Source organism: Chiroxiphia lanceolata, chromosome 4, assembly GCF_009829145.1.
Source record: "Chiroxiphia lanceolata isolate bChiLan1 chromosome 4, bChiLan1.pri, whole genome shotgun sequence".
NCBI classification, from domain to species: domain Eukaryota; kingdom Metazoa; phylum Chordata; class Aves; order Passeriformes; family Pipridae; genus Chiroxiphia; species Chiroxiphia lanceolata.
In genome coordinates this window covers 12,303,964-12,329,981 of record NC_045640.1, presented here as the reverse complement: position 1 = coordinate 12,329,981, position 26,018 = coordinate 12,303,964, and the positions used below count along the sequence as shown (strand labels likewise).

General features: G+C 38.9%; 1 protein-coding gene across 9 annotated transcripts in view; it reads left to right on the top strand.

Moving 5' to 3' along the window:
* The window catches only part of SORCS2 (sortilin related VPS10 domain containing receptor 2), a 598,972-nt gene that overhangs the window by 217,446 nt on the left and 355,508 nt on the right, over positions 1–26,018 (top strand). For all 9 annotated transcript variants that reach the window (XM_032685842.1, XM_032685841.1, XM_032685845.1 and 6 more), the window contains one exon: positions 11,241–11,308. In XM_032685842.1, the coding sequence (XP_032541733.1) occupies positions 11,277–11,308 (32 nt within the window). In that variant the 5' untranslated portion in view covers positions 11,241–11,276. The remainder of the gene's footprint in view (positions 1–11,240; positions 11,309–26,018) is intronic.

Genomic DNA, 26,018 nt, shown 5'->3' with positions numbered 1-26,018 from the left:
TCCTTGCTCATTTACAGTCTCGGAAAGAAAGTCTTAGCCATTTTGATCTATATTCTTCCTATATTGTGCTCAAGAGTTTTCACTGTGTTACCATTCACACGATTCACTATTGAAAGTCAAATAAATATTTGCTTCCTCTTTTTTGACCTGCATTTCCTAAAGAAATGTCACTGGTCTTCCACTGGGAGAAAGGCAGTTCACTGAAGAATTGGCAGGGAAGAGAATTTATTTATTTATCTATTTATTTATTTGTTTGTGGTTTTGTTTGTTTTGCGCTTTTTTTTTCCCTACTAAACCTTGATCTGTTTTGACATGCTTCTGTCTTCAGGAGGTAGCTGAGTAATCTTGAATGGATGTTTTATTCATTTTATTGTGTCTACAAAGTAAACTTCTATAGCTGCTTCTTGGGCTGCATTAAAAGCATCTTTCCCCTTCTACGTGCTGTATTTTTCCTGTGACCTCTAATCTTGTAAAATTCTTGCAAAATACAGTATTTAAAAAAATAGCAACAAATATATGTAGATGGTCAGGGATTGACGTAATAAGTCTGAGGTAATTTCCAGTAGATAACTTCTGCTTACTTGTACACTGGGAGTGAACTTTTACTTTAAGAAATGTTTATTTAGAGAGATCTTCAGAAGTGTGAGTTCACACTGTAAGATAAAAAAGCTTGCATCATTAAGTTTAACTCTAGCTATTCTCTTTAATTAGCCTCATGTCCCTTTTAACTTGACATTTAAAGTCATGAACTTGTACAATTACATGCATTTTGTGGAAAATACAACATGGTTGTTTTTCCTGTGCACAGAATCTATGAGACTTGCAAATACTGGTTTTATCAAAACTGGATCATTCTCTTCATGTAACAGATTTCAAGATCTGATTTACTGTGTTTAGAATGGGCTTAATTGAGATTCCCATTGGTTTAGACTTTGGATCAGATCCAAATGAATGCATGGGTATGGAAGGGTGGGGAGGGACCAACAAAAACATCTGGTTGTTAGACAACATTGAGCTGAAAAGCTGCCACTGGGTTTGAGCTGTAGCCTCTGTTCTCTGGGTATTAGTGTCTTTCTGTCATGGCATCATTTAAACCCCAAACTTGAGAAAAACAATTTGAAAGAATTAAAAGATTCAGACTTTTTTCTTTGTTTTGGGATAAGGTAATTTCCATAAGAAAAAGACTGTTGACTGGTAAACAGAGCAGGCTATGCTCTAAGTTTCAGAAAAAGAATATAAATAGAGACAGGCATTTACAGTTCAAATATAGAACAAGCTCATTAGAAAAAAAGATTGGAAAATAAATAGCAGTTCCAGGGAGATGCTCAATATAATGAAGGACAACAGTAAATGTCATGTACACTGTACAGAATTTTTAACTGTCTAATAGAATAAAGTTCTGTTCTAAAGTACCTTGGTATGAAACACATCCTAGTCGTACCTACCATTTTTAAGAAATGAAATGTGGGGTTTTTTAGTATTTACAAGTTTGCTGCACCTTGTATCTATCTATCTATCTACCTACCTACCTACCTACCTATCTATGTGTGTGTATATATATATATTTGCATAAGTTTCTTCAACTCTTTCCTTAGATTTTCATTTATTCCTTGGTGAAAAGGCAGGTAAAGGGAAAAAAATGAGTATTTTTCCATATGGAAGGTGTTGCCTGTGGCACAGCTTATATTAGCCATCAAATGGGACACTGATGCTTTAGAAGCAATAAGTACTGTGGACCTGCTGGCTCTGCAGTGCCCGTGGGTTGATGTACGTCATTGGTAACAACGTCAGTTGTGAGAATTGGGTCTGGAAACATCCTGTGTTGGAACAGAAGATCCTTAAGGTCAGGCACACAGAATTTATGCCATGTCTGTTGATGCTGTGTCTCGGTTCGTCCTCTGTTTATATGCTGTTATCTGCTCTGTCTGGACCTCTTATGTAACTGATTTGAGCGTGGATTCATCCAGTCTGTCTGAGGGGGTCAAGCTGGAAGCATAGGTCCTCAGCGTGATGATAAATCAGTAGGAAACAAAGTACTTCCAAGGGACTGTTCTGATCTAAATAGGCAGACCTGATCTCCAGAGGTATTTGTCTCTGTTCCTAGGGGCTGGTCCGTCCTAAAGTTAGGTGGGAGAAATCAGAGTGATGCATCTCTGCCTCCACCTGTAAAATAGACAGTACTGCTACCTTATGTAAAGGGGATGTGAGAAGCCTGAAATTACTGCATTTCTACAGAAAAGAGATGTGAGAAGGTGTGTTAGAGATAACTGTTTAGAAGTGTTCTAGGCATGAAGTAAAAATATTTTCCTTCCAATTCATGTGCTGCTTAACTGTTGTACCTATCCTTAGATCTATGAAAACAGAAAATAGTAGTGCTCATAACGTGAAGAAAGAAGTATTTCACACATTTCTAAAACAATCTGGGATCACAAGGAAGAGACCAAGCATGTAAACATCCATCTTTAAGGGGGAGAATTTCATATTAAGAGTTTGTTACTGAAACTGCTTTGCAGCCCTAGCCACAGCTGGTTAAATGCTGACGTGCAAAAGCTGTCTCCAAAGAATCTGTCAAATACCTAGGTCTTTACTGGGGTAAAATAAAGAAATATAGACCTCATTTATCAGGGCCTGTGATCTTTTCCTACTTGCATCTACTTGATCTGAAGGTCATTTAAAATGTATTAGAGGCTTAAGATTGAAACTGAGGCTGATTTGAAACCTAGCTCGAAGATGACCAGTTGTGCTGATATTCTTCCTACTGGTTAAACCAAAGCACAGTGTCTGTGTGACAGGACACCGTTAGGTGGGGATCCAAAATGATGTGGCCTGGTGAAATAGCTGGGTTTTTTTTCACAGATAATGCTGTATAATTCCACTTAGCTTTAATGTCCCTGTGGCTCTTAAAGTATTGGACACCTAGGGCAGAGGCTGGGTGAGGAAATACAAAAAGCTGGCGAAAATTCAGGGCTCACAGATTGGAAACCTTCTGGTTTGGCTACAAACTGAATGTGGAGAACTCTCCAGCACTCCCTTGGTCCCTTCCAGTGTTTTCTTTGACATATTTGGCCCCTTACCAATTTTCCCAACTGCTCCCAAGCCCTTTCTAATAGTCTCCTAACCCACTTGGATGTTCCTGCGGCTCCTTTACGCCCTTTCTGTTGGCACAGATATGAAGTTCTGCTGCTTCAGGGATAATGCTGAAGATAAATGTGCTTTCATCCTTCTTCCTCTCAAAGGGGGTCCTTCCCAGTATTTTACAGTAGCTGAATTCAGTTAATGTCGTTTGAGGTGTTCCAAATTAGTTCCAAATGTGGCCACAGGGAGCAGACAGGCTTGGCATTTGAGTGGGAACGGTTCCCTCTCACACTATGCTGGGGCAGTGTGTTGGTACTTCTGAAATGAATTGTTTTAGCAAGATAAGTAGAGGTGAAACAGTTAAAATGGAAGGCAGTTGTAAAGAGACCAACTTCCACCCAGTAAAAGCAGGTGTGTTGGGCCCTGTCTGTCCTTGTGCAAAAATGGGGTCCTTGCTTGGAGAGGAACCTGGGCATCCCTCACTGGAAGGGTGATCAAGCTGGGGGACTGGAGGATGTTTTTTTAGACAGCACTTGGAGTATCAGCTTCAGATCTGTTTTGTGTTATTCCTGTTTTACTAGGGAACCTTGAATTTTTTATTTTTTAAAATCCCCTTCACTCTCTTTTTGTGTCATTGTCCAGCCCCGATTTTTGCTTTAACTCCGCTTATTTTAAAGTATCCCTGTGCACGTGCACAACACTCCATATTTCAAAAGGTGTGAAACAAGTTTTGTATCTACATCTGCTGTGTCTCTGGTTTTCTGACTGAAATATTAATGATCATCACTCTGTCTATATACTAGAACAGCCTTGATCTTTAGTATGTTTGTCCTGGTGGAACTCCTTCCAGCTAGGAGTGTGCTTATGTTCCCCTCTGTAGATCATGTTCCCATGTTTGTCTTTCTCACTTATAGAGAATAAAGTCAGGTACCTGCAATACACAGGAAATATAAAGTTCAGTCCTTATTCATGGTAAAGAAGGATATTAAATATTTGTGGCTCTTCGGCTGATCTTGATGCAATATCAAAGTCTTTGCTCCCACATACAGTCTTTATAAAGCCTCTTTATGATAGGTAATTAGGTCTTATTTGAACACCATAAGCCATTTCAGAGATAATTGAATGTTATTTTGAGGTTGATGCAGCCTCTGATAAATATGATGTTATTTAGTACGGTGATATTTAATGCTGTGGTTGTGGTGAAGACAGAGCAGCTGTGAGGGAGAGTAACCAATATGAACAAATCTGCCAACAGCCCTGCGTCAAAGGAATGGTCTTCTTAGCTTGTGGTATCCTCTACAGATGTTTCCATATGTCTTGCATAATAATTTCTTTTTTGAAATAAAGTGTAATTATTTTTATGGTGATGTAAAAAAAAAAAAAAGCTCCGGCCTTGAAAAAGGATTTAATATTGCAGATGAGAAGCTCATTTTCAATTTTTATATTTTACCATTGGGCAGTAACACTGCATGATAGACTGGGAATATTTCACAAACAGCACTTAAAATCTGATTTTTCTTTTCTGGTAGTGAATAGCTATATAATACTGATGACCAAGGTGAATTGCCTATCCATAATGTTGGATTCCTGAAATATGTGGAAGAGACTAAAGATGTTTTACATGTGTTGTCTTTGGATGTTAGCTCTGCTTCCTCTTGAATTTTCACAGGAATGAAAAAGAATATTCTCACAATAGGTTTGGTTCTGCAGGAAGTATTGTTAATTCAATTTACATTACATTACTAGAGGAGGTAAGTAAAGCTAGTCTGTATTTCAGAAAAATTTACAATTAGTAGACTAGACAGACTAGGAAAAAAATTCTTGCTTCATGCTTTAGAAATTTATTCTCTTGGCATGTTTGCAAATGTGGTTTTAAGAGCTTATCGAATAATATGTTAAATATTGAAACTTAAAAATTGCTCTGGCTGTGTAGAAGAAGGCAATGACAGAAAACTAGAGATTTTTGTATCAGAGGTGACATTGGTTTAGGCTGTTTGAAAAAGAACAGGAAGTTTAATTGAAAAAGTAGTTAAAATGTGAGACAGTTTCCCAAGCTGCAGATTTAATCTAGAATTTTGAGTCTTGTAATTCTGTGGCTTTTGAACTGAGTTCCCATTGCTCTGCATCTGCAGCATGCCCAGAAACCTGGGACCTGCACCTCATGGTTCTAGAGAGGAGCAGCAACATGAATGTGCTCGAGTACCAGCAGTCCAGGTTGGCTGACCAGTTTTACATATGCTTTGATTTTTGAGGACTGACCATTGACAGTTCCACTCACAAGAGCCTGAGTTGCAAATTACTGAAGACTGGAAAATATATTTGGGAAGCATCTTTATTTATATGCACTCCCCATTCTTATAATTTTTTTGTTTGTTTGTTTTGTTTTTGTTTACTGCTGTTCTAGATGGACCTGTGGTATGAACCGGTATGGCTGCTTCAGCCATGTGGTTATCTATCTCTCTGTTAAATATGATTGAAATCAATCAGTGGATTTAGAATTAAAAGGTAGGATGAGGAGCCAGAACTATATATATATATATATATATATATACACACACGTACACACACACACAGTGTATATGGAGTGTCATCACATAAACATAGTTTTCTTAGAAGCTTGCACTGAAAATGTGACATCAGTTGATGATGTGAAGTGTTCTGAACTGGAACTGTAGGCTCCTGAAAGCATCAGGTCATCTTTTTCTCCTGTGTTTATACAGTGCTAACAGAATATAATCCTGTCGTGTGCTAGATAGTGGATTAAACATATTTGATATTTTAAAGTTACTATTCTGAATAAATGTTTTCAGTGTCAAGGTGTAAAGTAAATGTGTAAAGTACCATATTTAAAATGGTTTTGAATCCAGAAGCAATCACAACTACTACTTTCAAGACTATGCACTTATTCAGCTCTTATGGAGGGAAACACCTCCTAGAGAACAGGAATTGAACCATTATTGTGTCTTGCTTTGAATTATGAATAAATTCACTGTACAGAATTATCACTAATGCTTAAGACAAGTGCACTGGTCCAGTGACTGACTTCATATGCACTAAGTTCTCTTGTTTGCCAATACAATTTATTTGGAAGAACTATAAATTTAATTCTTCAAGTATTTCATGTTAAATCATGGGTTGCTTTTAAGAACGTTATTACCAGGGAAGAGTAGAAACTTCTACAGTGAATTCTTAATAGCTTTAGTAGTGGTCTAAATGTCTGCTTTTTCACTTTCCACCATAATGCTGCAACAGAGTAAACCTAAAACCTTTTTTTTCTGTTTACAGTTTTCCCAGCATAATCAAAATATGATGTAGTTGTTAATAGCAGTATGGCAGTTGCTCCATATAATACCCTTGTGGTAATATACCTTCATATTAATAACCTCCAGAGTTTTATTTTTCTCATAAAAGTCTTTGTTTTAAATAAGAAATGTGAAAAGTATTGCCAGCCTTAGCATGATGATTGAAGACCCTGCTGCTGCAAAAGCAGAAGTGGCTTGAGGGATTGGAGCAGTGGTTGCCTATGATTTGTTAGGGAGGTTTTTTGTTATTAGTTGTCAAGAAAGTTTGGGAGGTACAGGGGGTGGTGGTGGCAAATTAATTGGCTGTGCCCAGAACCTCTTGATCTCCCTAGAATAGTTGTGATACACAGTGGCATAGTTACAGTTAAATAGCTGAAAAAGTGAGTGAGGCTGTGTTCTTGAGCAAAACAACTTATGTTCCTGTCACACAGAGCATTAAGTACCTGTTCAAGTGACTCTCATAAACACTTCTTTGGATTTCAGTGGGTTCATTCACTTGAATTAAATTAAACAGATGCTAAAAAGTTTGCAGGAACTTGAGTCTGTCTGAACAATTTATTTTCCTGGTAGCTCTGGCTGCCCAGAAGTATTTACAGCATGCTCTCACCTTCTAATAAACCTGGGAAAACACAAAAGCTTGCAATCATACTTGCAATTACGCATTTGAAAGTATGAGACTTTTGCTAATAAAGTTCTGAATAGATGCCAAAAAAAATAATTACTTCAAATCACAAATGGCAGGGGTCAAATAAAACTTAATCTGAAAGAATCTGCATGGAGATAGAAAAAGAGAGATCTCTGTTAAGAATAGTCCATGGGAAAAAAAAAACATCATGGAGGGAGCATGGGGTGAAAAAGAAATTTCCACAAGTTGATGTTTATCAAAAAGAGAAGGATCTTAGCAAATCCTTCACAGAAAAGGAAAAAGACCCAAAGATAAAATATAAACACCAGGAAAGATCAAGAATTTGTTCCTTTTTCCTTCCTCAGCCCTCCTGGCTGACATGGTGATGAAAAGAGAGGATTAACATGGGCTTCTTTAAAACCAAAGTTATATTAGGAAGTGATTAAAAGCACATTGTGTTCTGTAAAGTGAAGTTTTGCTCTTTTTGGTCCAGAGTTGCTGCAAAACATTTTCAGAGGAGAGCAACAGAAAAGGAGAGGGGATAAACATAGACCATTCTTTAATTATTTATGGGTAACAATATCTGTGGAATTTTCCATTTGTTTTCCTGGTCTGTCAGGCACTATAAACCCAGTGCACTCCTGAAGACAGGCCTACATCCAGAAAGGATTTTGTATCAGAAACTGCTTCAACACTTTTGTTTGGAGAACAGTTTTGAGCTGTGACTGCTGTAACAGTGAAAATTCACACAGGCAGGAACTAAGTTATGGAAGCAGGAGAATGGCACGGAAGAATCAAAATCTGTGCGAACAACCCCCTACCCCTCCCCAAAAATGGATGAGAGAAATTTCTGAATGCCCAGCCCAGACAACTTGACCAGAACTACAGTTATTATTCCCACTGAAAACTTACTTCCAATGCACATTGCATGTGATTTTTGGAATCCTGAGGGATTTATCTTCCATACCTTGCACATATGCAGAAATACTGGCCTGCTCTGGCTCTATGGAGAGGGCAAAGGCTTTGGTAAAGCTAGAAGTTTTCACTTTCTTTTTTCGCTTTTAGGTTTTTTTTGTCCAGAAGCACCATCACGTGTTCATAGATCCCTAGCATGGAACAGTAAGTTACTGTTACCCCCTCTGTCATACTCTGGGAGCTAACTCAAAAGAACTGTGGGTGAATTTAAGATTCAATGGTTTAAAAAGGTTTCACAAGTCTCTGAGAATCTGGATGGGTTGGAGATTTCTGGGTAACCCATCTGTAAATAAAGGATGTGGTAAATCTAAATCTCCTCCATCGCCTAGATTTATTTGAGCTGTAAAATAATAACAGAGAAAAGTTAAATTTATTTTAGCTGTCCATGACTGATTGGTAGTGTGAACTGGTTAAGAATCCTATCCTTGATCATTGCTCAGTTGCTGTTGTGCCTCAGGCCTCTTCCCATCTAAAGGCCACCCAAGTGCTTTCACTAGGAGAGCCACGTGTATGAACACTGGCTTCCATCCAGCCTGTAAAATGCTTGTAATTATGGAGTCTCATTAAAATGAAATCAGTGAAACAGGGTTCTGCTCTTAAAAATGCTGCATAAAATCCAGACATCCTGAAGGCCTTTGTGCTTTTATTGTGAAATAATTCCTTCTGTTCTTTGTATCTGTATTACTTTAGAAAAAGTACTGTTATGATTAGGATGGTCACCTGGAAAAATGCCCACAATCCAGAGGACAGTGCTGTAAAATCTGTTAAATAGCTGACCTCTGTTTTTTGGGATACTGGGATGAAATCCACTGGCATAGTTGAAATGGTGTCAGCCCCCCAGCAGCCTCATACTTCTTAAGTTGCGACAGGAATCTGCTAATGGTGTTCAAGAATTCAAAGATGGCTCATTATGGCTTTGGTTTTCCTACTAAGTCATTCTCTCCACTTCCAAAATGCAAAATAAGGTATTTTAATTTTTCAGTTAATTTGCTAGTGAGATTGGAAAGTACCGGCATCTGTTTTTCAGAGCTGTGACTCAGATTAAGGCACCAATCCTGCAGTGTCAAGAGGCTGTTTCATTGCTTGTGGCTGATCCCCAATGCAGTTTGCAGTTACCTGAAAGCCATTCAGTTGAAGTGTGTGGAACAAGTGTGGCTTTCTGATTTGGTGTGTGCACGCCCTTGATGAACTCCAGCTAACCAGCAGTGCAGTAAGCCTGAAAATCTTTAACGCTTCCAACAGGTGCTGAGTTACAGAAATGGCTTACCTGGAAGGTGCTTTGTTGATGCTCCCATACAGGTTATATTCAGAGCAAAACCGAATAGGATTTTCTGTGTGTGATTTTAACCACTTTAATTCAGGAATGAAACATCAAGATTAGCTTGTGGCATGGTGGCTCCAACATACATTGCTGAAAATCATCTGAATTTTAATGATTGTGGGATGTACAGGGATGAAAAAAGTTGGCTCTCACTAAGTTCAGGATTCAGTCTCCATTTCTGCATGAATGGAAGGAAACAGAATGTGATCTCTTATATCTTTAGACATTTTCTTTTTTATTTTCATGTACCAAATATGCATCCTTGTATCTCTTAAAAAAACCTCACAGGTCAATTTTTGTGGCCTAAGAGGAATTTCAGTTGTCCGGAAAAGCAGAGTCTGAAACTTTTTCCTTAATAGTTGAAGCCCATAGATGCTCCCAGTAGTGAAGGTTCTTTCCCTTTCCTCTTAATTGCAAGCACCAGCAAAAAGCTGTAGTTAAGACACTGACAATAGAATAAATAGCTTGGGCTGTAGCCAGGAATCTCATCCATAGATACTCTCTGCTTTGGGAAGTAGTTCTTTCTCTTGGCTTTGTAATTCTTGTAACCTATTACAAAGATTTTTTTTTTTTTTGCTTTGTTTTAAACTAAATCTTTATTTTTATAAAGAATCAAATCCCAACTAAGTCGTCTGGTAGATTGTGACTCTCTTGAGAATAGGAGGGAATAATACTATTTGTGAATTATAGATTGTTTTTGATTTTACTTATATCAATTTACATCAAAGAATATGTGTTGTGAATTTATTAGGTTTAGATAACCCTGTGTGAGACTGGTATTATAGCTCAGTTCTGTAAAACACTGTGTTATTTCCAAAGTACCATGTAATAACATCCATGGTCTGGAATTCTGTTCTCTCACAAGCTCCAGAACACAGAGACTGCAGCATAAATGTATCATCGGCATATTAATTATCTGAATAATCAAAGTGAGTACCTGCAGTTGCTGTTTGCTGCAGGTTTCATTTGGGGGTCAGAAGCAGAGGCAGTGCCAGTTAAATAACAGCTTGCTCCAAACTGTTGGAGCCTGGGGTTGACCCCACATGAAAGGAAGCCTACAGCTGTGTGAGGAGCCAGATGTTTCTTCCTGTTCTACCTCTGTGGTGTTGTTATGGGAACATGGATCTAAGAACCACTAATATGGCAGCAGGTGAATTAAGTCTTTAAAGGGTATAAATGTAAACCATAGCATTCAGCTTGGTACACTGGTCATGGACTAGTGCCTTACATTTTTTAAGCAGGGGATTTGTCAGATATTGAGCGGATGGAAAGTGTTTCTTGCTGACTCTTTTCATTGGGTTCATCATAGATGTTTTGTCTATGAAATTTGTTCATGTATTTTATTGGCTGTTGGTGATGCAGATGAGTAATTTACAGAGCACAGAGATGGTTCACAAAGGGGAAAATGTGATACTTCAAGAAATGAAAAATGATAGCCATGAAAGTTGCATTTCTGATCTTGTAGGGAAGACTAGAGCTAATTTTTTTTTGTGTTTGTTATCTGGATAATCAAAGTTAATCACTATTTTTTAACACTTTGGATTAAAAAAATAATTGTTTCTCTAGAATTACCTCCTAAATTAAAACTAGCAACCAGATTGGTTTTTCCTGCTGAGAAAGTCATAAGGATTGCTTGGGGGGTATCATGTGTGTGGTGGTATTTATGTGACTATTCCAACTCCACTGCTCATGTGAAAAGGGCAATCTTTCACAAAGTCACTGGGTTTGCAGGAAACTTCAAATTCTGAAATCGCTCTCTCCAGAAAGTGAAAGGAAAAAGCCAGTCTAAAAGCAAAACTTAACAGGTAAAAATTGAGGTGAAATACCATTCAGATTTTCAGAAGCCTCACTTTTGTCTTCCCCAAAATAATGCTGCCTATGATCTACTTCTGTTTCTTACATCAGTTTACATATTTAAATATATATTCTCATTTTCTTTTAGGTGATCCTGATCCTTACCAAGTATTATCATACTGACATGGGGAAAGTGCTGGAGAGCTCGTTGTGGAGGTAAATTCTCTGTTTTTTCTATAACCTTCCCCCCTGCTGTTCTTGGAATAGATCCATCTCTTCCTTTTCCAGACTGCTGCTGAGTTGAGTTGGTAGCTGACTGATAGTAATGTAGTATTATACAGATTGTCACTGGCTCTTACTCCTTCTCTTCCTTCAGTGTAGTTCCTGTACGTCAATAAGAAAGAGTTTGAAATTAACTTTAACAGTAGAGATGAACAATGATAGAGAATATAAGGAACCTTCTTGATACCACTTTGCAGGATGCCATGCTTTTCCTTTTCCTAGAAATTTTGCATCAAATTTACATAAAAAGTTTGGAATGGTTGCTGTGTTGGGATGTGTCTGTTGGGAGTTGTTGCTGCTCGAGTACTGTACCGAGCTTAGTAAATAATCCTGCTTCAGAATCAATCATGATTGTCTGGATGAAATGTGCTACCAGTGTAGGTTATATGGTGTTTTATGACAACTGGGAATAAGTAGTAATCCAAATAAATTTCTGATTGACTCTCATTCCCGTAACATTTGCGAATTAAGATATCAATATGCTTCTTGCCTCTGTGTGCACAGATTGCACGCTCAGGTGTACATCAGCACAGAACCAGGGCTAAGGTAAATCTATGTTATACTAGTCATACTGGTTATCTTCTCAAGTGTTAGTTTTGTTTTGCTAAGGGGGCTTTTTGTGCTCTAATTTTTTTTGTGTATCTATAAATCTTCCACAAGAAATTTTTGCTAGACCCCTCACGTACACTTGAAAAGTGAAAGTATTTCACTGTTATCAATAAATATAATACTGCTCAAATATTTGCTATGCTAGTTTTGCTGGTTATCTGTAGCAGTAGAAAGAAATGACAGGAGACTTAGTTGAGCAGTCTTGTGTGAAATTCTTATGTAGCTCATAAGCTTCAGGTCTAGAAAAAAACGGTTTATCTAAAACCTTGTGGCTTAGGTACTCATAAACTTCATATTGTCCCAAGAGCTTGTGTGGGGAGTCGACCTTCATCTGTATGTGTAAGGAGTTGTACAGAGACAATCCAAGAGAAGGAGTGGGTAGGGGAATAGAGAGTGGGAAAAGCCTGTGAACAGGACATGCTGCACACCAGCCTTGTTACTTGTTTTGAAGGAGGCAGCATTGTTTTAACCCTGTGGGATTTCTCAGTGACAGTGCATCTGCAATAGGTTATTGTTGTACCAGTGGCTGAGGAGTGCAGTCTGGCCAGGGCCAGTGGTCCATGTAGGGCAAGGGTATTTTCAAGTAAAAAGGGAATTTCTGGTCATAGAAAGGGGGTCTTCAGGAAAGAGAGTAAGATCAAATGGAGGCTGCTTAGTATTGGCTCAGGACTGGCCATTTTAGGGCTGTGATGGTTCATTTGTAACTATCCTTTAAACTTACAGGATGCAAAATTAATTGTACATTTGTTTCTGTTTTAATTTTTGTCCAACATCTTGTGCAAAGAAGACAACCAAATGGCAATTTGGATACGCCCAATTGCGTAAGCACACATTGCTTTCCTATTATATGCCAGTGGCCCATGCAACATGTGCAATATGTTTCAAGTTTTGCTCTCCACGCTTCAGTGTAATCTATCATACAAGGCTTTTAAACTTATTCAGTTGGACTCTTCAAAATAAACTCTCTGTTCTTTTAAAATAAACATAAAACAGGCTTCAGATAATTTGCTTTCTTTTAGGAAAATAAACCCTTTAAACAATGTCATTCAGACCTTGCTGACAGCTGGTATGAAGAACTGGTGTGAACTGCATTCAAATAAAATAATACTAGTGTTCATCATCGGGAAATTCCAACCCAAACCATTCTGTGATTCAGTGATTTATAAAACTAGGGTGGAAAAGCTGAAAGGAAGCAAGTGCTTAAGATTAGCACTTGGGTCAGGGGTCATAGCTGATATGCCTGGATGTGTTCTGATCTGGGCTCACCTCCTTCCTCTACCTCCGCCCACTGTGGCATAAAAGTGGCACATGCAGTTGTTGGATTGGGGCAGCTACAAAGTGCCTGGGTCTGGAAAAGCACAAATCAGACCAGCTACTGCAAGAATATCAAGTAGTGCCTCTCTGAGACGTAGCTCATTTTTTGTACTAAATTACTGAACAGACCTGTCTGTGCAGTCAGGGAACTGCTTTGTTATTCCCTGCCTAAAATGATTGGAGCTTCACCAGTTTTCACCCATGTTTGTTGATGGAACTGGGGTGTTGCACTCACAGTGGCAGCCTGCCCAGAATGCATAGTGTATATATTTTTCAACTTTTTTGTTTGGTTCTCTTTTGCATTCCTCTCACTTGCATCAGAACAAATATGCAGTAAAACAGGTGGGAAAAATGGTATGGAGTTTTTTTGTCAGTGGAGAAATGCCATTAATCTGTTTCTGTGCACTAGGGGGAGTAGACTCTGTCCAACTATTTCCTGAATTGGTTCAGTGTTTTTCTTCCTGGTTAGATCATACCAGTGACTTAGTCACTAAGTGAAAATAGACCAGTTTTATAATCTGATCAATCCCCACCAGCGTAATTTTTTTAACGTCAATCTCCCAATTTAACTTGCAGGTCAGTAAATATTGTCCTAGCTGGGTGTTTATCAGTTTTCTAGTTTCTTGAAACTGCATCTTTCTTCCTCTAAAACATATTTTCCTCTTCATTTCTTTGTTTTTCTCCTATCACTCCAAAGAATTTTTTCTTCTTGCTTACTGAAACAAAGAACGAGAAAGGATGGTTCAATTATGCTTTTTGTTGTTCTCAGTAACCTTGGAGTTGCAGTCAGACTTTTAAAAACAATGCAAATGGTGGTGAAAAACACCAGTCGGAGGTAGATGCCTGGGTAGGGGGAGGTTATGCGAAGAAGGTTTGCAGGTGAATGAATCTTGGTGACATTGTTTCTGTGCCTCTGCAGAGCACTGTTAGTTTGTGTAGGTAATTTGTGCCTGCCCAAAAAGTCAGGTTACAGGCTTGAGAGGCCTAAGTTTGTATTACCTTGGAATTTTTTCTTGTTGAATAAACAAGGAAAATAGTACTGGATACTGAAAGCCTTAACAATTTTTTTACTAGTAGCAGCCATGTCTGGTTGCACTGAAGAGGTGAAGACAAAATCTCGGTGGAAGTATGTAGTTAGAAAACACCAGTGTGCTTCTCTAGTCAGCTATTTCTGATGCTTTCCTAGTTTGCTTATTAACTAATTGTTCAGATTGGAGTACATTGAATCATTATTTGACTCAAATAATCTAGGGAAATAAATAGAGATAAATTTTTGAGAAGAAACAGAGAGTTGTTTTTGGGTCTACTCTTGTGGTACGTACTGGGAATACGTACGTTGGTTGGTTGTTGTGTTAGGCCTCATTAGCATAATGAAAAAACTGATGCTGTGACTAAGACTGAAAATTCAAGTACTAAAATTATTGTCACGAGTTGTGCATACATAGAAGATACTTTGCATACTAGTGCTGTTCCTGTCAGAGCCCACACACATATTTATTCAGCACATTTACTGTATAAAGGAGCTGAATCAAACTGACCATTTAGTTTGTGTTTTCATAGGCTTTATGGACCAACTTTTGCATAAATATATAGGTGCACATATTTTACAACCTCAGGTACCTGTTTGCATGTGTTGTATGCCTACAACTTTAGATGTAAATACTTGAATCTTACAGTCAAATAGTTTAACTTTGACTTGGCAGCCCCTAAGAAATTAATGCTAATGCTTATCTGTACATCTGAGTTAAAATTATTCCTAATAATGTCTCTTGGAAATATAGATTGTTATTATTCCATTTTATACGTGACACAACTGAGGTGGTAATTCTGCTGAAGGTTATGCAGTGACTCAGCACTGTACAGCCATGGAATTGGCTTCCAACCCAGTGCTTAGACTGGCTTTGAGTCCTGTTTGTGGTACGAATGCAGCCTTCCCTTCCTTAGCTTGATCTCAGCAATGAATAATAGATGCTGCTGATGATTGCTAATAAAGTTTTGATTGCATATTATCGAGCTGTAATGATATGGTAGTGCTAAAGTGGCTTGCTGTGTAATTGCCATTGTTCCCAATGGCATCACCATGTTGTTATTGCTGCACCAAAGCAAAACAAACGGCGTTTCTTGATGTTCACTGCAGATCTTAGCACTGCATGCTCAATGCTAGGTGGGCCTGCTTTCAGGTGCCTCATGTTATCAATAAAGAAATGCTAAATGAAGAAACAGACTTCCCCACCTCCTTAAATATGGTTGGATGTCCCAGCTGAACTTCCTGGGACTCCTTACTCCAAATGCAGCCTGAGGAGGGAACGAAGTTGCAGCGCTGTGTGAGGAGGTTGTAAGTCCAGGTCAGTGGCTGGGCAGGTGGAGGTGAGAGCAGTTGGGAGAGCCTCACGGACAGCATGATGCTTGCCAAACCTCAAGGAGTCAGGAATAGCCTTTGGTGTCACAACTGTTTCTGTCTGCACCCACAAAAAGTCAGGTATTCAAGGGCAAGACTCATTTGAGCAAACCCACTGTCCGTCAGGAGCGATCGGTGCACAGTGACTGCATGATGCTTTGGGCATTCCCACAAAGTGCATGCCTACACTAAGGTTAAAATCCAGACTACAAAAAGCAGGAGATTCTTTTAAGGTGATGCAGTGAACAACATACTGCTCAGGAAAGTAAAATTTCCAGACCCTGCGTGGCTCACAGAATGTGTGAAAATGAATATGGACATTTGTTTCCAAACTCTTTGGACTTGTAGGTGAAACTCCTTTTACCTATTTCCTGAAATTAATTTAAAAAGCAAACAAAAAACCCCAATATACAGTCTAGTGCCTCAGTGAAATTTTTGGTCTGAAGTGCTGCTTAATAAATGAGCAACTGTATTCTGCAGCAACTTGAACTTCCAGATGGTCTTATATTGTGGTTCTGCTTTGAAAAGTGACTTTGCAGAAATGGCCTCAAGGGATGGAGTTATTGAGTCTGTGATTTTCATATCAAATTTGCTCTGTTTCCAAGTTAGAAAAAAAAAAAAATCTTTCTAATTATTAGCCCAGTGAACTCAGCTTGGGATCTAACATCTAGCTGTGCTTTCTTTGGCTTATGCATCATCGAGTAATGTGGGTTCCGCAATCAAAATAAACTGTCCTTAACTATACCTGTGCAGTTCTCTTGTGCTTCTGTTATATCCTGTGCAAAGGTTTTGGACGGTAGCATTGAAAAGGCAGTCCTACAATTAGAATTTTATTTCTCTTACTGAAAAACAGATTTTTATGCTCTCTTTGATAATATTTACATATTCACCTAATAGTATTACAAAGACTTTAATTGTCTTTGCTCAATTTCTGTCTTGCTAATGCTCTACAGTCCATCATTATGAGTTGAATTATGCAGGAAAGACTCTTCTAAATGTATTTTGGAGGTTTAAAATGAGCTGTAAAACTATAGTTAGAAGGTGAATGTAGTGGGTTTCAGCATGTCAGCAGTGTTTTATTATGGGTGTCAAGCAGGAAAAATATGTAAAAGATAAAGGAAATTAAATGAACATGTCTTGACAAGCCTTGGAATGTGCAAGGTGTTGAAGAGATGATTATTGATGTTTCTAATGGGCAGTGATATTGATTGAGTAACCCAAAGGGGGCCGATGTTGCTTCTATATGCCCTACCATCGACTGTTCTAAGACCAAGACCCATCACAGTGGGTTGGCAGTAAGCTTGTTCTTACCTTGATGTTGCACTCAATAGAGAAATGAAATTTGGTTGTGGATACTTGGGACCGTTCTCTGAGTTGTGACCTGTAGACTCCTCTGAAGGAGATGTCTTTCAAAAGGCTCCAGAGCACAGGACGTAGCTTAAGCAGGTACTTTTATGTCTGTGTTGCCATAACAGCAATTAAAATATATTTTTATGTCTTGGTATATATGAAGGTCTGAACTGAAACAATAAATCTTACAAGCAAGTAAAAGCAGAGAAGACTATCCAAATTTCTTTACTGAATATATGTTGCTTATAGATGAGAGTGCTGTCATAACTGCTCTTCCAAGTCTTCAATAACTTGGAGTAGTGATGATGATTTAGGGTGTTTGCATATTTCTACACTTTTTTCATGAATACACAAAGAATACATGACATGTGGATTAAGATCCAGCTAGAAAGCTGTAATTTATGCAGTTTGGAAAAGGCTCTTGCTTGCAGTACACTTGTGTTTATTGAAGCTGATTGCAGCACTGCTGCCGACCATGTTAAATATATCTTGGAGCATGGGATTTTGCTACTTTACAGGAGGAATTTTTTTTTCTTCTTAATCTTCCTCCTGGAAAATGAGTTAAATCATTGCAGTATATAACTCATAATGAGTGAGTCAATTTACTAAGATAGAATAACCATTTATTTTAAATGGCCTAAGAATCCTATCTTATTGCTTGAGTGACTTGGACCCAAGTGTTTGAACTTCTGATTGTCTTAACTGGAACTGCAGACTGTGTGGCAGTTGTACCACAGGTTCTTGTTTTGAGTAGACTCCTTTTAGCTGGAAGTGACAGTAATAAAGTGAATCTCTTCTACCCAAAACCCATCCAGGTTGGTAGTAGGAAGTTCAGGAGAGTTGCCTCACTGATGTTTCCTCAGATTTGTCCTGGCATCTTATTGCATAAGCCTCCTTACAGAAATGATCACATTTCTTGGTAGCCTCAGCAGGCAGGTTTAAGGTGGGGAATAGGAAACAATGTCTTTCTATGCATTAGTCATCTGTGGGATTTGTAATTTTGCATCTGCATTGCTTTTGCCCTCCCTCCTTGCGTAAAAGAGGGAAGTTTTGCCCATGATCCATTTCTATGTGAGCAAACTGAGAAATGCTATCTTGGAGCTTTTATTTTGGCATGATTCCTCTGTAGTAAATTCATATGAAAACAGTTGAGCCATCAGTTTTTGGCTAATCGGAGGTTCTTTGCTGCATTGTCATCCATTAAGTCCCACTGTCAGCAGGTCAGCACAGCGGGGAGGTGCGGGGCCCATAACCCGGGGGCAGATGGAATGACACCATATATATATTAAGCAGTGTTTCCTTTGCCACTCTGCAAAATGAAATAAATAAGAAACTACAATCAAAGCAGCTAGTTTCATTGCTCATCACATTTTTATGATGATTAATGAGGTGTAAAAACCTGAATAGGATATATTTTTAAAATCTGAAAAGGGTGAAGTCAAGGTACATATGACATTCTACTCAGCAGCTAGTGATGCTGCTCATTCTACCTTCGGCCTACTATGTGACCTTGTTTGAAGAACCTACTGTTACTGTGCTTTCCTCTGCTTGGTCCTTACCCTGTTTGTTTCTTTGGAATGTAAGTAATTTGGGGAACTGATTGTGGGGCCTCCATTAGTGCTGGGGCTGTTATACTGCATTAATACAAATAATACAAAGGAGCTGTAATGTTTATGGATGTTTAATGCTTGTGTCCTTCAAGTTTTTGGCTTGACCCTGAGAAGGACAGGAGTCCCTCAGAGAGCACTAACATACTCACCTGAGAACACTTTTACCCATGGTTTCACTACAAGGCAGATGATGGTGCAGTGCCTTTTCTCAGCTGATGTTTTGAAAATGCTGTTTTGCAACCCCGTGTTGCATGTCCTAGAATTGAGCACCTTGTGCACTGATGTGGGATGTGGCACGTGAGCAGCTTCACTCACCTCTGTGGTACGTGCAGTCTGCTCCAGAGCATCCTCTGCAAACTGATTACAGATTAATTTGGGTGTTGGGGCTGAATGAATGAACAGCTGCATAGTTAATTATGCAGAATGGTATAGAAAAATGTAGTGTTAATGTTTTATACCCTCATTATCCCTGCAGTATGGAATATATTTTTCAGCGTGAAAACTACAAAGGCAGTATTTCCCACATAACTTACTTACTAAGATCTTTGTATTGTTAGGCAGTTTTCTCTGCTTTAATTTGGTAAGGATTGGGACAATTAAAAACTCCATACAGACCAGTTTTTAAAATGTAAATATAACCTTATGTGCTGAAGAATTTGGGAGTATAGGTAGTTGACAAAAATTAAATCCATTTTATGGTAAAATTTAAATGTCTTGATTTTTTGGGGGGGCATTTTGAAGTATGAAAGTTTAGTTGAGGGCTCTCCCTGCAGCCTCTCATTGAACAGAGGACTGATAATTTGTCAATTAGTCAATTTCTGAATCTCCGTTCCAGCTAATTTTTTATTTTATTTTTGTTTGTTTGTTTTTGGTTGGTTTGGGGTTTTTATATCTAATATTTATATGTAATTTGGGTTTGTCCCTTCCTACTTCTGCTTCCCTATTTCCCCTTTGCCAAATTTCCCTCCTATTTCATATAGAACAGGGACAGCAACTTACTTTGTTTCAACAAATACCCATTCTTGAGCTAACCTTCAAAAAAGATATTTCACTTTCTCACTAATTTTCTCTCTTAGTGGCCTTTTCCTGCTGGCTATTACCCTACCTCTTTCATAGGATTAGGTTTCTGTCTCTTCCAGGCCTGACTGTCCCAGTCCGGACTGGAGAAGCTGCTTTTTGGATGAGGTATTAAGTACCTACCAAAAATTTTTGTACTTTGGCCTAACTTTGACAGACTGTAGGTATTTCAATGAACCTGTGAATATATTTTTTCCTAACTTTCTATCTTAGGATCTGAAACTGTCATTTCAATCAGGAGTGGGACAATACTTATCACCTGTTTGTTGAAAAGCACTTGTCTGAGTTAACTTTTTTCTTCAAATCTGGTATGTACTTTCTTTACCAAATGGATATAGTTTTTCTTGAAGAGGGCAAATGCAGTTCAAATTACACCCCTCAATAAAAAGACGTCACAGTATCAGTGAAATACAGCCACCCCTGGGCAAAAGCCAAGGAAACAAGTAATGCAGATATGGGGTAAAATATGCTTTCTTAAGTCAAAAAAACTTAACAATTTAGCTCAAAAGCATTTACATCATTCAACCTTTTGATAGCCAGTCTTTCAAGCTTTCCTTTGTGGCAGGAAAAGGATGTATGGCCCTGCTTTGTGTATGATTTAGAATGTATTGCTCATCCTTCCTCAGCATCATTGGCTGTTCTGAAGATTTCAATATAAAATATTAATTCATGGGAGAGAATTATTTTGAATTTTACTCTCCTCCAAGAATTTGGATACTTATCATTGTTTTATCTTAGTTCTTACCATCTGCTGTCCAGCTCTTAATTTTGGAATATCTTTTTGGGGCTAGAATTTAAAAATTGTGCTATTCTGAAGTACATTGACCAGAGTTTGAGATTTCTCTCCCTTTACCCTAACCCTGGCAGTGTCTGTGCTAAATGCTGGTCTCTTAGGTTTCAGTGGGTTTTAATTTGTTTTTTCTTCAGCATGTAAAATTAGAAAAACACTAATATTTTACTTTTTTACCTAATTTAAAAATAATTGGAAGCAAAATGTACATGTTGATGGAGTTTTGTGTGTATGAAGATTTCAGATGCATAATATTTAAACTCTTGGTGCTATTTTGGTGTGGTTTTCAGAGTGCTCAGTGCTAATGGGAAGGACACACCAGTAAAAGATTATTTCTCTGTGCTGTGAGAGTGCAGCACTTTCTGGCAACGTGCAGAAGTCTAGAGTGAACACTCTCATGCTTTGGCTTTCTATGTGGCCTTGGGTGAATATACAAGTCTGTCGGTGTTCCAGAGTGGAAAGCCTCTGGAAACACATTTAAATAAAATTCAAGAAGGAAAGAAAGTTAATTATTTAAAGATCAGAAAAGTATGTTACAAATATGCTTAATAAACCACCATGAACCTACCATAGCATTGCCTTAACAGGTCACAGTTAGAGGAGGCCTTGACTCCTTGCTTAAATATACTTTTGGGGTTATGTCAGCTGGCATTTCCCATCCTGCAGCTTGTGCTTGCCTTCTATTGCCTTTTCCTTGTGTATCCTGATCCTGTCCTGTTTATAACTTTCCTTTTTTTGCTAGAAGACTGAAGTCAGATTCCCCATTAGCCTCATTTCCTAGACCAACCTAAGCCAGCTGCCGCAGCCATTCCTTGTACATTGTGTGCTCCAGTTCCCTCAGCATCTTAGTGACTGTCCACCAGACTCACTCCAGAGTCCTGAACTCTCTCCTCTGTGAAGTGACACAATTTTTTAAAATTCCATTTGTAGAATTGGTATTATCTGTTTTCTGGAGGTCCCTCTCTGCTGCTCTCCCAGTATGAAATAAACTGTTCTATTGTGAATGGTTTGGAATAGTTACCTTATTTATATGAATGTAAAAATAAGTGTGAAAATTCCTAAATGCTGAAATCATTAACAGGGGAAATTCAGTTCTTTAAAACTTGTTTAGACACCCAAGTCGCTTCATTACCTGTAGAAAAAGATAACATTGGTCTCCTTTGCACTGAACTGCTCAACATAAGAACAGTGTGGATGCCAGCATTAACTTTTTGTCCTCACTTTTGTTATGCAGTATGAATTCTTGATAGGTTTTGATTTAGTTGCTGGTACATTATTTATGACATCTCTTGGCTGCAGCTGCTGTAATCCACAAACCAAAGCCAAGCCTATTATTTCTAGTCACAGAATTGTATTTTGTTGTAGAGCAACTCCCAGGTAATTAGGCAGGATGTGCTGTAATTGGTTGTAACATGGGCTCTTCTAAATAAAACTTTAGTCAGACTGAATGGCAGATTAAAGTGGTTTCTTTTTTTTGAAGATTTTTCTACCACAGGTAAACATTAATGTGACCACAAACATTAGGAAGATTAACTTCGCCAGGAAAGGAAGGAGAATTTTTGTTTTAATGACACTTCACTTAGAAGAGAGTTATTTCAAGTAAGAATATTGAAATGTGCAAAGCAGAGTTTTGTGAGGGCAAGAATTCATATTCTAATCCTGGGATGTGGGTAAAGCTAAAGTCTTATTCAAAGAGTGGACTTCAAACAGCAGTTTGAATTTGCTATTGGATTTGGGGTTTGGACAATTTTGAGTCGTCTTTAGTTTGACCCTATACTTCTGTACATGTATATTGTTGATTGACAGGGTTTCAAGGGTTAAATGTAGACACCTGAAATCACTGGAGTAAAAAGTGCTGATTGCTTTAAAAAGTGATTATGAACTGAGAAGAAATTGTACGAGACTCACTTTGGTGGATATCTTGTCTCTTGTCATCTTACCATCAAAGCTGGATTCTTTTGTGGAGTATGTGATGGATACAAGTTAACTGGAAACAAGTGAAAGGAAATGGAATGAAATTCAGCATTAGCTTTGAAAAACAAAATATGCAGTACCCACCCCAGAATCTATGAGAACCTAGTGGATTTGCCTCAATTCAGTCTTTGCCGTGAGAACATTCAGGACAGGGGATGGGAAACAAAAGGGAGTCAGGTTGCATTTGTTTCATTGCAGCTTGTTCCCTTGAACATGTTGCTTTAGTGTTTTGTTAGGAGAGAAATTAAAGAACAAAGAGCCAAAGCTTTTCTCTGTTATGATTCTGTCCTGTTTTGAATCTGTATGTCCAGTTTGGCTGGCTAATGGGGAATGATGTTTATGACGAGGCTTTAGCCCGCTCTCCTGCAGGTAGCAAAGCAATGGAATTACTGTGTTACACATTACAAAGCAAATGTTGGGATGACACTGAGGCAGAGCCTAGACCACACAGGGTTTACTCCAGTTTTCATTTTGGAACTCCACAGAGTGCTGCATATTCACTGTTTGATTTTCCTGTGCACCCTGTCTGTAAGATTCCCATGAGAAGTAGCAGCTGTTGTTGCTGCCATGCTCACAGTGAGCAGGGTTTCCCTGTCAGCGAGTCACAGGGTGATTACCAGAAAAAAGTCACTCCAGAAGAAGTGAACTGTGTCGTGTCACCCTTGGGGACAAGCTAAGCTCTCTTCTTGAAAGCAAACTGTATTTTAGGGCACAAATGCATGTGCCCCACTGAGGGATGTGACAATAGGGTGGCTGAATTGGCTTAATTCACTGGAAGCAGTGGGGCTCTAATGATTTGTATGGGTTACTAGTCAGGTCTAAAACTAACAATAGACTTCAACCACAGTTTTGTTCCAGTTGTGGATTTTGTAGACTGAACATCTGTGCTGTGCACTATTATTTCTTACGTACTAATCATCTGTTCCCATTCCTTTTTATGTCTGCTTGATGACCTTTGAGGAGGCACTCATTGCATTGCTGGAGTATCTGTTCCACAGATGAAGCCCTGCAGCAGAAAAGGGGTTAAACTCAAGCTCAACAGCAGGAATTTTCTCATCTTGACAGTTTGCACAGCAATTTTCTTTTTGCATCACAAAGCATTTTTATCTAGGCAGAAATTGGGTGATCTTCCTTGGGGTAGGAGGACAGCAGTGTTGACTGTGTATAGGTCAGGTTATTCTGAGTAAAAACTGCAGGTTTCAAAGGCCTTGGGCTTCCTCTAAGCATCTGATGATGATAGTGTTGGTTTGGACATTAAAATGGCGAGTAGTGGTGTGTTAGAACTATGTCTGCTCATCCACTCGTTCTCATCTCCCTGACCTATTCTTTGCTCTGTCACTAGCAAGGATCTTTGTTGAGCCTCGTCCCTTACTATTCATATTGCCACTTACTGTAATGGGCAGCAGATTTCAAGGAGGCACACTGGAGGCAAAGTGGCTTGAGTAGATTCTTGGCTCCTGGTTTCCATCTGCCTTTGACAGCAAATGGCAAGAGGCCTAGTGTTGAACCAAGTCCCTCTCCTCTGTTAAGTTAACCAGGCTTAACTCAGTCCTGCCTAGACAGCTGAATGGCAGCAAGACAGCTGGCTGTAGAAAGGCAATAGGTTCTGTCACAGTTTGCTCACAACACCTGGCTTAGCTCCACATGGAAAACAAGCAAATGGATCAGTACCACCACTGTTTAAAGATGGGAATATCAAAATGTAAGAGTAAGAGACCTGATTGCCTCCAGCTGTGTGGGGCCACTGCTCAGAATTTGGTCAGTGGTAGGGTGCACATGAAGTGTGGCTTCTGGTGCTCTCATATTTTATTTTCAAATCAGCATATGACTCGCCCAGAGTATTGTAAAACTCACCAAAGCTGTTAACGTGTGCTTCAAGTTGTTCGTTGTCTTTGTTCACATGCTAAATAAATAAGCTAAATATTTATATAAATGATAAGTAATTCCTGGTAACACACCTAATTTTCAGAGAGTGGGTGTTCCTTATTATCAAATTCTTCCCTCTTATTACTCTGAGAGTAACCCAAAATATCTGCAATTAAATGGTGAGATGTCCATGAAAAAAATACTTGATAAACAAACAAAGAAAATATACCGTTGATCAACGTTTGTGTTTTAGTTACTGAGCACCCAAGTCGCTTGGGATCTGGTATGAGTGTGAACTGTTTTGTTTATGAAATAGAAAAAGAGGTTTCACCAACAGAAATTTACAAGTTAAATGGCTTTTCTTGATTTACATGTTGTTTTCCCACATCGTTACCAAATTTCTGCTTAAGCTGTTTTTTTTAGAAATTAGTCTGGGAGGTTTTGAACTGTTACATTCTGTTACATTCTGCTTCACTGATTCTTTTCTGTGTCATATTCTGGGAGTTTGTTATCTTTTTAAACTGAATTTTCCAGATACTTATTCTCAATTTGAAAGCATGACACAGTATCAATAAGGCACACGTTGAATATATTAAAGCTGGTTTATTCACAGATATTTTAAATTTAATAAACATTACAGAATCACAGAATCAATTAGGTTGGGAAATACCTCTGAAGTCATCAAGTCCAACCTATGATTGAACACCACCTTGTCAACTAGACCATGGCACCAAGTGCCATGCAGTCTTTCTTTAAACGCCTCCAGGGACAGTGATTCCACCACCTCCCTGGGCAGTCCATTCCAATGTTTAATCACCCATTCAGTTAAGAAATTCCTCCCAATGTCCAACCTAAACCTACCCTGGTGCAGCCTAAAACTATGTCCCTCTGTGCTATCGCTTGTTGCCTGGGAGAAGAGGCTGATCCCCACCTGGCTACAACCTCCTCTCAGAGAGTTGTAGAAAGTGATGAGGTCTCCCCTGAGCCTCCTTTTCCCCAGGCTGAACACCCCCAGCTCCCTCAGCTGCTCCTCACAGGACTTGTCTTCCAGACCCTTCTCCAGCTTCGTTGCCCTTCTCTGGACTCACTCCAATGCCTCAATGACCTTCCTATAAATTGAGGGGCCCAGAGGTGGACACAGCACTCAAGGTGTGGCTGCACCAGTCCCGAGCACAGAGGGACAATCACTGCCCTGGTCCTGCTGGCCACACTATTTCTCAAACAAGCCAGGATGCCATTGGCCTTCTTGGCCACCTGGACACACTGATAGCTCATGTTCAGCTGCTGTTGACCAGTACCCCCAGGTCCTTTTCTTCTGGGCCACGTCAGCCACTCCGCCCCCAGCCTGTAGTGCCGCCTGGGGTAGTTGTGGCCAAAGTGTGGGACCCAGCACTTCAGCATTAGTAACTGCCTGGAGTTTAGCAGTGATAACTATCAGCCTTTTTTCTAGTCAATATTTTAACCATTTATGTGGCAGTAAATACAAATTAATGCTGATTAGACTTGTGGGTGACAAAAAAAGAATTGACAGAGTTGTGAGAACTGTAGTGACAGAAGAGCTCTATTTTGACCCACTAAAACAAAATTCAGCTTAATGGGGTGCTATTTACCTGAGAAGAAGAAATGTGAGATATGATGTACAAAGTGCGTTGGCAT